The sequence below is a fragment of the Crotalus tigris genome, unplaced genomic scaffold (genome assembly GCF_016545835.1).
Source record: "Crotalus tigris isolate CLP2741 ecotype Arizona unplaced genomic scaffold, ASM1654583v1 scf7180000024397.1630199, whole genome shotgun sequence".
NCBI classification, from domain to species: Eukaryota; Metazoa; Chordata; class Lepidosauria; order Squamata; family Viperidae; genus Crotalus; species Crotalus tigris.
The window spans coordinates 720328-735870 of record NW_024100565.1 but is presented as its reverse complement, the minus strand read 5'-3'; the positions used below and the strand labels follow the sequence as shown (position 1 = coordinate 735870).

General features: G+C 38.8%; 1 protein-coding gene across 1 annotated transcript in view; it reads right to left on the bottom strand.

The window, feature by feature from the left end:
* The window catches only part of FGF18 (fibroblast growth factor 18), a 133562-nt gene that overhangs the window by 62614 nt on the left and 55405 nt on the right, over positions 1-15543 (bottom strand). The window contains 1 exon segment of the mRNA XM_039329444.1: positions 5815-5995. Coding sequence (XP_039185378.1) covers positions 5815-5995 — 181 coding nt within the window.

Genomic DNA, 15543 nt, shown 5'->3' with positions numbered 1-15543 from the left:
TAGCTGTGCTACTCCCTTTTATTCTATTGGCTTTTGAAGGCCAATAGAATAGACTCTCTTTAATAGAGTCTAATTCTATTGGCTTTCAAAAGCCAATAGGAATTGTCCAGGCTGTCTCTGCCCTGCTGAGCCCGCCAAAAGTCCCATTCTGCAAACGGTGCTGCAAGTTGTCTGCAGCGAAGGCGAGCTGTCTGGAAGCTTCCACCCCTCCCTGCTAAGCAACTACTAAAAATGTAAGTAAAAGAGGGCCAGGGGTGGGAGGCCGGCGGGCACAGGGAGGGTTGCTGGTGCGCGTGGGGCCCGGTGGGTGTCTTACCTCCCTTGGGCTGGGCCAGCTGGTGGCCCAGCCGGTGGTCGGTCTGCGCCGTCTCTGCCGCTTGCCAGCTACGCCTCGGCCGGCGCAGGGAGCGGCACCACGCATATGCGGCACTCCCAGGCAGGGAAAGTCCTTGACTTACAACCGGTTGGGTAGTCCTCAGCTTACGACCGGTTGAGTAGTCCTCGACTTACGACCGGTTGGGAGTCGTGGCATTAAAAAGGTTGAGAACCACTGCTCTAATGCAATTGAATGCCATTCATTTCTTCAGTGTTATTCTTAACCAGTTCTAACATACATTGGGATATACAATTTTTGTATACACTTAGATATCTTCAGAATGTTTTTGTCAGAAAAGAGGCATAAATAGTATGCAGAGGAATGATCTTTCCTCAAAAAAAATGGACTAGGAACTCATAGCAATTCTTTCTATTACAGATGATTATCAATTTATGTCCCATCCAGTATTTCCAAGAAAAGAAAAAAGAAGTGTGGCCTTGGTAAGGCTACACTTGGTATACTGCATCCAGTTTTGGTCACCACGATGTTAAAAAGATGTTGAGACTCTAGAAAGAGTACAGAGAAGAGCAACAAAGATGATTAGGGGACTAGAGGCTAAAACATATAAGGAAAGGCTGCTGGAATAGGGTATGTCTAGTTTAATGAAGAGAAGGACGAGGGGAGACATGATAGCAGTGTTCCAATATCTCAGGGAAGAGGGAGTCAAGCTATTTTCCAAGGTGCCTGAAGGCAGGACAAGAAGCAACGGATGGAAACTAATCAAGGAGAGAAGCAACCTAGAACTAAGGAGAAACTTCCTGACAGTTAGAACAATTAACCAGTGGAACAATCTGCCTCCAGAAGTGGTGAATGCTCCAACACTGGAAATTTTTAAGAGGAGACTGGACAGCCATTTGTCTAAAATGGTATAGGGTTTCCTGTCTGAGCAGGGGGTTGGACTAGATGACCTCCAAGGTCCCTTTCAACTTTATTATTATTATTATTAAATTCTGACTTCTGTATTGTGGCTTCGTTGTCCTCTAACTGCTGTTAGATCATCTTTCTCTAATCTGGTACCTTAGGTTGATCAAAGTTGATAGCTGAAATCCATTGCATCTGGCAGGTACTATCTAGAGGTGGTAGAATGTCTTGAATTAATCCCAAAAGTATTTTTTTCAAAAGGTAACTAGACTTTGTTTTTTCCTGAAAGAGGTTTTGCTTCTGATCCAAGAAGCCTCTTCAGCTTCTTGAGCTGAAGAAGCTTTTTGGGTGAGAAGTGAAACGTTTTCAAGGAAAAAAACAACATTCAGTTGCCTTTTGAAAAAAAGCACCTTTGGGACAACCATAACCTGGATGACTGAGAATCCCCATAGATGTCTTGGACTAATGCTCCAAAAAGATGAATTAAAAATTCTGCTATTCCCCAGCAAGATAGGGGGGAAAAAATCCTGAGAGCTAGGAAATTATATATTTTATTCCACATAGCAGCAAAACTCACCATCCAGCAACTAACTGTGCTATTATTCAGTTAAGAAGCTGATTAGTTATAATATCCAAGTACAAGTAGATCATAGGAAACTGTCTTGCACTACATTAGTAAACTGGCCCACCAACTTCAGTACTGTTTATTGTAACCAGATATGCTGAGAGTAAACCCGAGATCTCCTGCATGCAAACCATGCGAGCTACAGCTTGGATCTGATCAAACTCATTCTCCAGAATTCCAAATCAATCAATTTCACCTCTGCATCCTGTCCTATATTATGTGAATGTCACCTCTCTATAATTTATCATTTGCCCCTTCTTTTGGCTCTCAGGAAGTCATTCAGATCTAGAATTCAACTGCGCATAACACAATGCTACCTGGCACACAGGAAACATTAACATTACTTTTCAACATAACAGTGAAGTCCCATACTTTGAAATAGAATCTCCCAGCCATGAAACACAAATAAAGCCTTTTTTTTTCTACCCCAAGCAAGACCAGCCCTGTAAATGAACTGCACACAAAGGGAGAACAAACAGTATAGAATGTCCTCTTGCTTTTGTGTGCTGAAAATCCAGTGTTTCAGCTTACATACGGCTGCCTCTCCTATCTATTCCATCAGTGTGAGATACCATGTAATGTGAATCTGTACCTTCCATTTCCCACCCTTTTCCTTTTTAAAAGTCAGTGTGTGCAAGAGAATTAGTCAACCACTTCACACTGTTATAGTCAAGTGGGAAAAGCATTGTACAGAATTGCAAGATTTAAATCTAGTTGATGAATAGGCAGCTACTTTTTAAGTAACCTGTCCAGACATAATCCCCTCCTCTCCATTCTCCATGATCTAAAAGCACTTTAGGAACACTCAGCATCCCACCAATATGAAATATTTGGAGAATCATTCACATTATCAGTCTAGACATAGCCTGATTAATATCTAATTGAATGGATCCTAGTTTAAAAGTCATCTATCAAAATGACTCAGTTCAATGTATTGTTGTAATGTTTTCTGTTTAGAGTTCAGAATCAAATGTGCTACAAGAATGTTTCATGTCTGGCTGATGGCAAATTATTTTTTTATGTTTCCAAGTAAACCCTAAGCGTTTAAGCATAGCATATTTTTTAAAACGTTGGAGTTACTCGACTGCCGGGATCACCGATGAGACAGAGCAAATTCTCACAATAGTTATAAACACTTTTTTTTTTCAATGTAAAGGACCACAGTAAAATAAATCCTCCACCTCTTTTACTCCTTCAACCTACCATACTTGAAATATGTCAGTTCCATTTTTTTAAAATGTGATAAATACTTGTGTATGGAGACATGCATTTTTGAATATCAATTTTGGCCCAGTTAAAATCAGCACCTTCTACATCAGCCCAAGCCCTAACCATGTTTTCTACCAACCCCCAAACTGAAACCCAAACAGTAGGCAAACCTACCCCAATTTTAGTTTGAATAGCATCCAAGTAGACAATTTTAAATGTTTTGCTAGGGGACGCGGTGGCACAATGGCTTAATGACACTTGAACTGCTGGCCAGAAATGGTCTGCAGTCCAGCGGTTCGAGCCCGGTTCCATGAAATGGAGTGAGTTCCCGTCACTCAATCCCAAGCTCCTGCCCACCTAGCAGTTTGAAAGCATGCAATGTTATGAGTAGATAAATAGGTACCACTTCAGTAGGAAAAAAAAACTAGTTGCATTCATGTGTGCGGAGAATGAAAGCCAACACTGGTCCTGGCTGGATGTGAGACACTGTGACATGAGGCAAGGCAAGGCGAGATCAATGGAAGAGCCTGGAAGAGCCAGCAACCCAAGCACCACTAGTTAAATGGTGTAAAGCTAGTTCACACAAACACACATACACACGAATTGTACAGTGCACCAAGTACAGACGCACAGACACTGAACAGAATGAGTTAGCAATCTAGGCTGTCAGAACCGAATTGTGTAGCATGTGTAGATTTCCCTGACATTTTAAGCCATATGCTACATAAATAAATAAATGTTTTGCTAGCATAGCAAACATAAATCCTCAGTCTTTTTTCATTTGTTCATTCTTCTTCCAAACACTAAGAATGAGCAACTCTCCATAGCGAGTCTACATTTTCTAAAAATCTCCTGAACGCTGAGAGGTGCAGGATCAGCTAGAGAAACAGGCCAGAATTTTCAGATTCTTTTTGATAAAATGCAGAATCACAGAAAAACTCTTGAACTTGAGGATAAAAGGTAACCAAGTTTAATATGTTGTACCAATGCAGCCAATGGGTTTGTAAATGACCTAGTGAAGTACTATGTATCTAACCCTAACCCTAACCCCGTATTATCTTCTTGTCTATTTAAACTAAAATTGTACTACCCTAAAATTGTACTATGCTACCATATCTCAATGAGATAATCTTAGGGACTGGACTATAAAACAAAGGCATTGGATGCAGATTGCCTATCCCCGCCATACACACATATATATTTGTATAATGCAAAATATAGTTGGGTCCTAAATCTATCTTACATGTATGATGCCGCAGTAATTATTATGCAGCAGAAAAATGGCTTTGTGTGCAATCTCACAAGGCACCTCTTTTGCTTAGCAGAACTCCTTCAGTGCCTTGATGCACATCACTCAGCTGAGAGCAGTGAAAGACATTGGACAACAAGCTTGAGAGTTGGTCCACTTATTTGGAAGTTGCTAAAGTTAGGAAGCAATACAGGTAGTCCTTGCTTAACAATTAGTCACTTAATGACCGTTTGAAGTTGTGATGGATTGCAAAAAAGCTACTTATGATCCATCCTCAAAATTATGACTACACACACCCCTGAATTTTGGGCTCTTGGCTGAATTTTGGGCTCTTGGCAACCAGTTTGTATTTCTGGCCTGTTGCGGCATCCTGTAGATTCATTATCACAATTTGCAACTTTTTTTTTTTGTTTTCTACCACGGTGGCAACCAAGGTGACTCACTTAACAACCATCATAAAATGGTTGTAAAATCAAGCCAGGTCGTATAGTGATCCTACTTTATGATTGCAACAACTTCCAACCAGTATTCCAGGCTCAACTGGAAGTCAAGGACTACCTGTAGAACAGGAAGGATAAGTTAACCTTCTTTAGTTCTAATTTTCTGAGTTGAAAATATATTCATAACTGAAGGACCCGGCAAGACATCAAAATAAACATTACTCTATTTTATTCATCTCCATCTCTTATCCCACTGAAACTAAAGGGATGCATCTGGTCTCTTTTTTTTTCTCTCCATTTTTCCACAACCAATCATGAATAATACATGGACTTCCACTATGAACTACTTCTACCATACTATCTGCCTATGTTAGAAGTTTTGAGGACACGCTGCTCCAATGGAGAATCTGGGAAGTTCAAAGATGATGACCAGCAAGTTGTAATTTTCCCATTCACCCCAAATTTAGGTAAGTTGAAACAAGTAGTGCAATCTACTCAGAACAGTCGTGGAAGAGGTACTTCTAGATTAGATGGTTGTTTTTCAAAAGCTGATCCTTTCTTTAACCCTCTTTAGTTAGCTACAAAGTTCCTTAGAAGAGTTTCAATCAAGTTTACTGTCATTTACCCCACAGTATTATCATGATGATTTTTTTTACAAAAGGAAAGACAATTCCCCTCAGAAAGGAATTACAGTAAAAAAAAAAAACAACAACAACTAAGAAATATAGTGAAAAGTACATTAACAATGATTGTAATTTCCTAGACCATTTAAACAACAAATAAGGCAAAATCATTTTCTTTTATTTTTTGTAATTTGCCTCATATTTAACAAGCTAATGGTCTTTTCTTTTTGGTCCTGGTTCATTCTGTGTCCATTGTCTTGGCTTATTTTATTCAAATTTGACCAATCAGGGAAGCCGATGAATCGCCTCCATCCCTTAGGCCAGGGGTCGGCAACCTTGGCTCTTTTATGACTCGTGGACTTCAACTCCCAGAATTCCTGATTTCAGCTTAGGCACACCCAAGAATAGCAGATAGAAGTAAATTCTCTTACCATATTTGTCTCCATCTTCTCCTTGGGCACTGATCCGCCTTCCTAGCACCTGGATATGCTTCCCACTGGTTCGGCTGTACAGCTGATAAAGTCTGAGCTGCTTCCTGCTGACATCGTCTCGTGCTCGTGTCTGATTTTCCACATGTATCCGAAAATCCACATTTTCTTCAGCAACAAACATCTAATTTTCCAAACAAGGAAAAGACACGCCATCAATGACGATGCCCTCTTCAACACAGAGATGCCAAGTAGCACAGTCGATATTTTGTCTGACCAACTTTAAGGTTGATGCTGGCTATTGGAATCCGCAAGGTGACCTAGCTAAAGCGGATTTGACTTGTTTCGAGAAGGACTGGCTACAACAAATTTGGATTACTGCCTCCTCCCTGAAAGATAAAGCACTACTATTAAGACCTAATAGTAACGCAGCTTCCACGTCAGCCTTTCAGGTGTAGATCAGATTAGGGAACCAATGCATGAAGGTCAGGACTACTTTTATTGTAAAGCTATAGTAACAGAATCTTGCAAGTCTGCATGTGCTTCTCCCCATCTCCTTTATCTTCATGTGAACCAGGGAGGGCCCTTCTGAGACATTTACTCAAGTTATATTCTTGCCCCAGATTTAGGCCCTTTTATCTGATGTTTGCTTTAATAGTAACTCTTCTTCCAGTCCTTCAAAACCATTCCCTCTGCCTCCTTCCATGAATGAGAACTCCTGAGCTTCCTGAATGCCTCTATTTAGCACAGGATATGAAGCGAGAAGGGCCTTGGCCTGACCCAGTCAGGCAGTTCCTATATTCTCAAGGAAAAGAACGCAGTGTATTATGGGTAGTATTAACCTGATGCACAGCAGGTGGGACATCACGACTGAATAATAATAACAAACCCGATCAAAACCATTTCTTATACTCCAGTGTAGCACATCAAGCCACATGTACACAGGGATCAGCTACCCAAATTTTGGAAAAATGATTTCCCTGGATCCCTCTCCCTGCTTGGTCCAGGATCTTTGATTCATTAGTGCAAAACAGGAATTCTCAAAAATTTTTGGCCTGCAGAATTTGATAGTAAAAAAATAATTCCTGAAATTCCTGTTTGGGAAGGTTTGGGGGGGGGGTTTGTAGGAGAATGAGTCCCACAACTTTCTGCCATACTATAGTAAAAGTGTTCCTGGCTGTACTCAGGTGAATTTTTTGTTTGTTTGTTTTTTGTTTGCCCTGTAATAGTCTATGGCAAAGGTAGAGAATTATGGTCCCTTTATGACTTGTGGACTTCAATTCCCAGAATTCCTGAGCCAGCAGGGGCCATAGTTCCCCGCCCCTGGTCTGTGGGAATATCCTTGAGTGATAGGAGAAGGAACAGCTGCAGCTAGGGCAGTGGTTCTCAACCTGTGGGTCGGGACCCCATTTGGGGTCGAATGACCATTTCACGGGGGTCACCAAACCATGCTGTCCGCCATTTTTTCCTTTTTCCCTAGCTGTCCTACTCCCTCTTATTGGTGGCCACACCCACTTGGGGGTCACCACAACATGGGGAACTGTATTATGGGGTCATGGCATTAGAAAGGTTGAGAATCACTGAGCTAGGGCAACAGTCAGATAAGAGACATCTCGGTCCACAGAAGGAATGGGAGCAGAGAAAGCATCTTCCAAGTTCTCTGGAAAGTGAAGATAGGAAAGTGGAGAAATGTGTTCAGGCTTGCAATATTTTGTTATGATAACCTTAAATAAAGGTAGTATTAGTAGTCATGGTTTTGGTTTCTTGTCTGAATTGGCTTGAAGGGCTGGGTATGCCCTTTGTCTCCACAACGCCATCAAAACACAGTGTTGAATGACAGTGCCAAGAAGCTACAGGTAGTCCAATTCAAATCTTATGCCAGCATCTATCAGTGCATTTCCTTGGCCCCCAGAAAGTCTATTCCTGATCATGTTGACATCACAATGTTGTAAAATCAAATCTACTATATACCTTTTCTATGCCCAGCAAAAAAAGAGAGCAGTTCAATACAAAAACCAACAAAACTCTATTTCTGGATGATCCCAATGATTACATGTACTCTAAGTAATTTGGGAAAGAACCAGAGCTCATGTATGATGAAATATGTGCCTGCTATTGTGCAGGGAAAAGAACATGCAAAGTTATAAGTGCCTCTCCCCCAGTTTTTAAAATCAATCAAACTTTTATTTGTATCCAGAGTCAAGATGCATCCTCCTCTCCCCTTTCCCCCCAACAATCCTATGTAGATCTAAGAAGAACACTGAAATCTCATATATTTTTGGTATTCTTGCCAAAATTACACAGAAGAAACAAATTCACATACACATACATGAGTGTTATGCAAAGCTCTATCCTCATTTGTCCCCTTTTCTTAATGTCACATTTTCTCTTAAGAATACATAAATGGTCAAAATGGCCATTCTAGGTAACCTTGAATATAATGAATATTTTATTTTCACTACTGCAAAAGGATAGCAATGCTTTCAACAAATGAATAGGAATCTGAGTGTGGCTTTCACACAAACCATTTGGGTTGCCTTATTCTACCAAAACATTTAATAATATAAAGGATATAAAAAGGATTCATATGTCTCTGCTTTTAAAGGAGATTCATTTCTAAAAATTAAATATTTCTCCATTTAGGGCTCTTTCTGGTTTCAAAAAGTAAAGCAATGTGTCCCTTTAATACTCCAAAAACACTTCTTTTAGCTTCCAGACACTGCACCAGCCTAATAGTAATTATTTCCTTTATGACCTTCCAAACATATAAAATTATCTCAGCAACGTCAACATGAAATATCTAAGATGTCTCTTTCCATCGTCTGGAAAGTAGGGTAATCACTATTTTGTTTTCATGGTTTGGGCAGATTTCCACTCTGCCAATTAGAAAATTTGCAAAGCCGCTTCCTGAGTTCTTTTTTTTTTTTTCAGGTGTGTCTTGAAAAATAACACATTATTATTTGCTATGCCATTTTCTTTTCCAATCTTAACTGCAGCAACCTTCATCAGCAAACTGCTAGGCTGAGGGTGCTGATGGAATCATAGTTGGGCTACAGAGAACCTTTTTAACAATGACCCATTTTTGTGATGAAGTTAACTACTATAGGCTCATAATACAAACTGTAACATGTATGTTTGTGTCTCTCTCTGTGTTTAAAGTCTTCCTTGCACATGATAGAGGGGACCGATGAATACAGGTAGTCCTTCACGTACGACCACAATTGAGACCGAAATTTCTGTTGCTAAGTGAAACAGAATTTGTTGAGTGAGTTTTGCCCCATTTTACAACTTTTCTTGCTATGTTTGTTAAATGAATCACTACAGCTGTTAAGTTAGTGACACAGTTGTTAAGTGAATCTGGTTTCCCCCATTGATTTTGCTGGTCAGAAGGTCCGCAAAAGCTGATCACGTGGGACACTGCAACCGTCATCAATATGAGTCAGTTGCCAAGCTTCTGAATTTTGATCACGTGACTGTGGGGATCCTGCAATGGTTGTAAATGTGAAAAACAGTCATAAATCACTTTTTTTCAGTAATGTTGTAACTTCGAACAGTCACTAAATGAACTGTTGTAAATTGAGAACTACTTGTATGTGCCACTTTTTGTCATCACGGTCTGAGAGCATTGACTTCTCAAAATGTGGAAATCAGATTGCTATTGGAAACTCCAATTCATCTTACTCTTGCCACTTTCCATTATTTTCATGGAAAGCACACAGACAAAACAAAAGAAACAAGAATGTTTCTAACTGGATTGAGTAACAATTTCATCTTCCCGCCTCTACTATCCTTTTAACTTGATTTTTCCCCCATCCCTCATGTAAGTTTCTAGACAGTTAGGAAGATGATACAAACCATAGGTTTTCTAGATATATGTGTCTTCCTACTAGCATGGGGAATTACTCTTATGCTAACTTCCGGTAATAGAATGATATGAAGCCTTCAGTGGGCATCTTGTTCCTGGCTTTTAGAACACAGAAATGAATATAGGGCAAAACAGACACAGTTAAGTTTTGCGGAGGACAAAACCGTAAGAGTTGAAGCCCAACGGAGAATGCAGAGCCAGAAGCAGGAAAAAGAGCAAGCACCTGGCAATCAAAGATCAGAATGGTATTGTTTTATTTGGTGCGATGAGGAAAGAAAATAGTTGAAATTATGGAAAGAGGCAGGAAGGTGTGAAATTTTTACACAATATAGTTATGAGGTCATCAAAGAGAAGGTTAATATAAGAGTTCTTTTTTTTCCACTGTATGATATTTGTTTTTCCCAATGATCTGCAGCTTTAGCAATTTCCCACACTTCAGTTAAATCCAGATGGACGATCTCAAGAGGAAACACCTCTATGGTGTTTCTTCACACCAGGAAGCAAGGGCATCCTGGGAATCTGCAGCTTGGCAGGCAAATGGGGAACAGAAAATAGCCGTCAGGCTTCGCTAAACAACTGCAAGTTCATTCTACCCTGAGAATGAGGTCCTAAAAACAGAACCTTTTTTTGCAAAGGAGGAAAATAATGGGGAATTAGAGGAGAGATTTCAGCACTGTATTAGTCACAGGTATAGGTTAGGCACAAGCCAGCATGGCTAAGAGTGAAGACAAGAAGCAAAAATGGGATAAGAGAAACAGAGTCAAAGCAATTTGCTCAGATTGAATAAAATCTTGGGGGCGCCAGTGGTTCATATAATCGGGTGAACACAACTTGTGACATTATTTGACAATACTCAGACACAGTGATCATCATCTTAAATGGCATCCTTAAATCACAGAATTCAATCTGCCAGATTTCCTGGGGTAACCAGAGAAGTAAAATTTTAGGACCCAACCAATGAAAACCTCAGATTGTGTGTAAGAAAGAGAAATGAAATAACAAGAAACAAGAAATAGGACCTTTGTGAGCATAGAACGTCTTCTTGGGAAAAGGATGATAACACAACACCACTTTTCATCACAATACAAAAACCACTAAATCTAAAAAAGAAACCCCGTGCAGATCTAACTTATAACAGCTTCTATAATTTAACTGCCCATGTGGCACAGACAGCCAACATATGATTGGTGCAGAAAAGTCTAGCAACAGAGTTAGATTTTGTGATCTTTTCAGAGGTACGTAATGTGAGAAAAGAACTATATGAAGAAAGAGTGAATGGATGGATGGAAGGATGGAAGGAAGGAAGGAAGGAAGGAAGGAAGGAAGGAAGGAAGGAAGGAAGGAAGGAAGGAAGGAAGGAAGGAAGGAACATGAAAGTCACAGCTAGATGGTGTTGATGACATTCTGAAAAAGAGCTGAGAAGTTTAAAGACAAAAGGAAATCAGTGAGGCAGGTGAAAAAAAGATGGTCTGCAATGAAAAGAATTGTATGGAACTATATAGTGCCCTGTGTTGATGTAAACCAGATTTTTTGGTTGCCTATCTTTAATTCCTGTGGTTCAGTACTTCTCATTCTTTGTCAGTATTTACTATTTTGCATAACAAGGACTACCTTAAAAAGAAATAGCAGGATGCGTATATAGACATACAAGTATTGAATGAGGGCCTTACTTAGATGCTGATGGAGGCCTTTTCTAAGTGGAGCGTTTTAATGGAAGATACTCAAGCCTGAAACAGTTATTTTGCAAGGAAAGCATGTGTTCCATTGCATTCAGTTACATTTTAATGACCCCCGTTAACTTCATTCTTTCTTTCGAACTGCATGTAGCATTCAATGCTATTGCCCTTCTGTAGGAGCAAAGGCAGGATGTGAAAACCTCAGTTCTAATCCCATCCTCATTCACTCTCTCTTACTTTTACATCCAGACTACATTTTTTCATCATCTGAAGGATATTATCTAATATAGATAACCACCTTTTCCTAAGTAGGCAAGGGGCAGAGCAAGCCAAGCCATGGGAAGTGAAGCCAGCAGAACCAATATGCTCAGAGTTAGCGTCCCGCAGTGTCATCCTTTCCGTTCTCCAGGAAGTGGGGGAAGGGTCCCAATCCATCTTAAATCCTGAAACTTCTGAGCTGGTATTACCAGGCACAATTGGACGGTCAAGGTCATTGCCCCCTTTTAAGCACACTGCCTACCATATGTTATTAAAAGTCAAGTGGAGAGATGCCTGGAAAAAACTGGCTAAATAACATCCCTGCATTCATTCTTAATCTAATTTCTTTTAGTTTATCACTCCCAAAATACCCCACTTCCATCATATAAAACTCACTTTTATTATTCTCTGGATATACCCAAGTCTCACTTTCATATAGCCAAGTAGGTAGGAGCACATTCCTGTCACAATCATTTTTACTTCTTTTGACAATTATTCATTCCCTACAACAGATCACTCTTCCACCAGCATATGTTCATCTTAACATTTCTCTGTTCATCTTCCTACTTTTAGTAACCATTCTGCAACTGTACACAAATTCATTTATCCACTTTAATTTGGGAGCAGTTATGTAAAACGTGCAATTGTTCATTTTGTTTTCTTATCAAACTGAAATAATTTAGTCTTCAATATATTAATTGTCTGATCCATCCACTTCACTGCATGATATAAATTACTTACTATTCCCTGCAAATAATTTGGTTCTCAATCTTGCAATTTGTTTTTAAGGTAGTCCTTGTTATGCAAAATAGTGACAAACAAAAAGAAGTGGTGAACAACGGGAATTAAAGATAGACAACCCCAAAAATCTGGTTTACATCATACAGGGCACTATATATCTCCATACATTTTCACTACACTGCATGATATAAGATACTCTGCAAATAATTTCATTCTCAATCAACAACAAGTTGTCGTCTGCATATAAAAATGCACTAATACTCCCAATCAATATACTTCTACACTAGGAGCATTCCTTATCCATTTATTGATAAATACATTAAACAACCATTTGCTAAATATTCAATTTATTCTAATATATTTATTATTTCCATCACATATCAAATTCAGCATGAACCCTCAACTCCACACTTATTTAATATATTCCATTATAGAAGCTTATTCACTTTATGATATACATTTTCTAAATAACAATAAACTTCTCTTTGCCCATTCATAAGTTTCTCAGTTAACTGCTAACGAGCAAAATCTATACCTTTGCTCTCAAATATTTGTTGTTACCTCTCATATATTTTCTGTTAGATTCTGCAAAGCTTTCCCAGGCATTCTTAACAAGCAAATCCCCATGTTTATACATTCATTCTTGTTACCTTTTCCTTTTTATAAGAGAACAATAATGGCATTCTTGTAATAATTATGAATGAACTTTATATTCATATGTACATTAAACAAACGGCATAGCTAACGTCAATTGCACCATCCACCTTTGAAGGGTTATCAATCTTACATATGCTCATCACACTTATGTCCCTTTCATCATGTTTTTCTTGGACAGTTACATTTATATTTATGATACCTAAATGTAACAATAACTTACACAATATCCACATTTTTATCACTGCGATCCAAAAAATCCTTCCAGTAAGCATCAATAACAGGAATCTAATACACACTGGATGAGGATCTAATTGATTGTAAACTTTGAGAACATTTCAAGGAGTATCGTATCTGACAACCTACTAGAATAACTAGACTCCATTTTCCTGAATCAATTAGTCTTTGGCAGTAACACCACCCCTTTACCAATTGTTTGGAATTCTGATATGCAGTATCATCCTACATGAAAACTTCTCATCTCTGTTGATTGTTTTTCTCTTTGGAGCCAATTTGGAATCTAATTTGAGTTGCTCTGCTATATCATTGATTGGAGTGCTTTTGGATTAGTGAAATTCAATGATGTTCCCTTGAAAAATCTTTGTTAATGCAATCTAAGTAAAAAGCACTTAGGAGATGAAACTGAAATTGAACAGGAAGAAGAAGCTGACTGTTGGGTCAAACCTCCCTTCAGCTGCCAGAATTCAGAAATATGAGATGGGACAGAATTAGAAGGGCACCCTTGGAGGATGGAGAAGCTAATGATGGGTCCTCTCCGGATTGGAATGACATTCAAAACAATTAAGTCATTCTAACCTTTACTTTCTTTTATCACATTGAACTAAGTATACTGTGAATTAAACAATACCAGGAATATGCTCCATCTTGTACTTTTAACTGTTAATATTTTTTACATATTAAAAGAAAAATCCTGATGTTCCATAGAAGCCATATCAGAATATTGATCCATAGCTTCTTTTTTTCATCACTCTTTTTTTAACTGACTTCTTTTAAAATGTTCAGTCCATCAAAATACCTTTTACAAAGGCTCCTTTCCACATATTCTCTTGATACACTCATAAATTAACTCTGTAACAGAATGCCATTCAAGCCACAGCAGGATTGTGTTACTACATAAACTTTGAAACTTGATCTATCCTGGAAAGTTCAGTTAGTTGTATACAATAGACTTAATTGTGAAGCATCAAACAACGGCTGTGAACAGCTATGGAAATATGTAAAAAACAAAAGCAAAAAAGCAAGGGTAGGTTTATGAACAAGCTTCTTTTCCCATCCACCATCCTAACTGTTTTTAACAGGAGAAATTCCTATTCTCAAAACAAACTATGTGATTGTCATGGTTAATAGAGAATAAGCTTCGAGAATGTGAGAAGCTATGAAGCATCCCATTATTATTATTATTACAGGTAGTCCTCAATTTACGACAATTAAGACCAAAATTTCTGTTGCTAAGAAAGACAGTTGTTAAATTAGTTTTGCCCCATTTTATGACCTTTCTTGCCACAGTTGTTAAGTGAATCACTGCAATTGTTAAGTTACTAATGAAGCTGGTTTCCCCATTGACTTTGATTTTCAGAAGGTAGCAAAAGGTGATCATGTGACCCTGGGACATTGCAATTGTCATAAATACACTTGGCCAGTTGCCAAGTGTCCGAATTTTGATCACATGACCATGGAGATGCTACAATGATCATAAGTGTGAAAAAAGGTCAGTCATAAGTCACTTGTCTCAGTGTCGTTGTTTGTTTGTTTGTTTCAGATAATCTGAATGGTTGCAAGCCGAGAGCCCCCTGTATTATTTAAATAAATATGTTACTTTTCCACTTACAGCAACTACAAATACAAGTGATAAAATACAAGAACAGAAACAGTACAATTAACATCCACTTCAAAACTGATATTAGTTCTACTAACAATTAAAAACTTGGGGGGGGGAAAGATGGGTTTCCAGCACTTTTCTTAAATTTTAAAAAAGCTGGAGCCAAATGTATCTCTGTGAGGAGTCCGTACCATAGTCTGGACCCACAGCAGAGGAGTCTGCCCTGCTTATTGAATAGACAACCTTCAGACAGCAGGGGTTGTTCAAAAGGGTCTCTCCTGCTGATCTAACCAACTGGGCAGATTCATAGCAGAAAATATCAGTAACATATTCTGAAAGAGTATGGAGGGGGGGAAATATTTTTAAAAATTATTTTCATATTTAAGAATGTTTAAAACAGCCATAAGACCCCATCTGGTGCAGTGGTTAAAGTACCAAGCTAGAAACCTGGAGACAGTCAGTTCTCGTCTCACCTTAGGTAAGAAGCCAGCTGGTGACCTTTGACCAGCCTCTTTCTCTTAGACTTAGGAAGGTAGTAACGAAAAACCTTGCCACAAAAACTGCAGGGCCTTCTCTGCTCAGTGTCCAATTGAATAGAAACAAAATAAAACAGCCATAGTAAACGGCTTTAATTAAGAGGCCAACTATGGTTGTCTTTCCCATTTTGATGCCCTTTGACAAAATTAACTACCACTTCC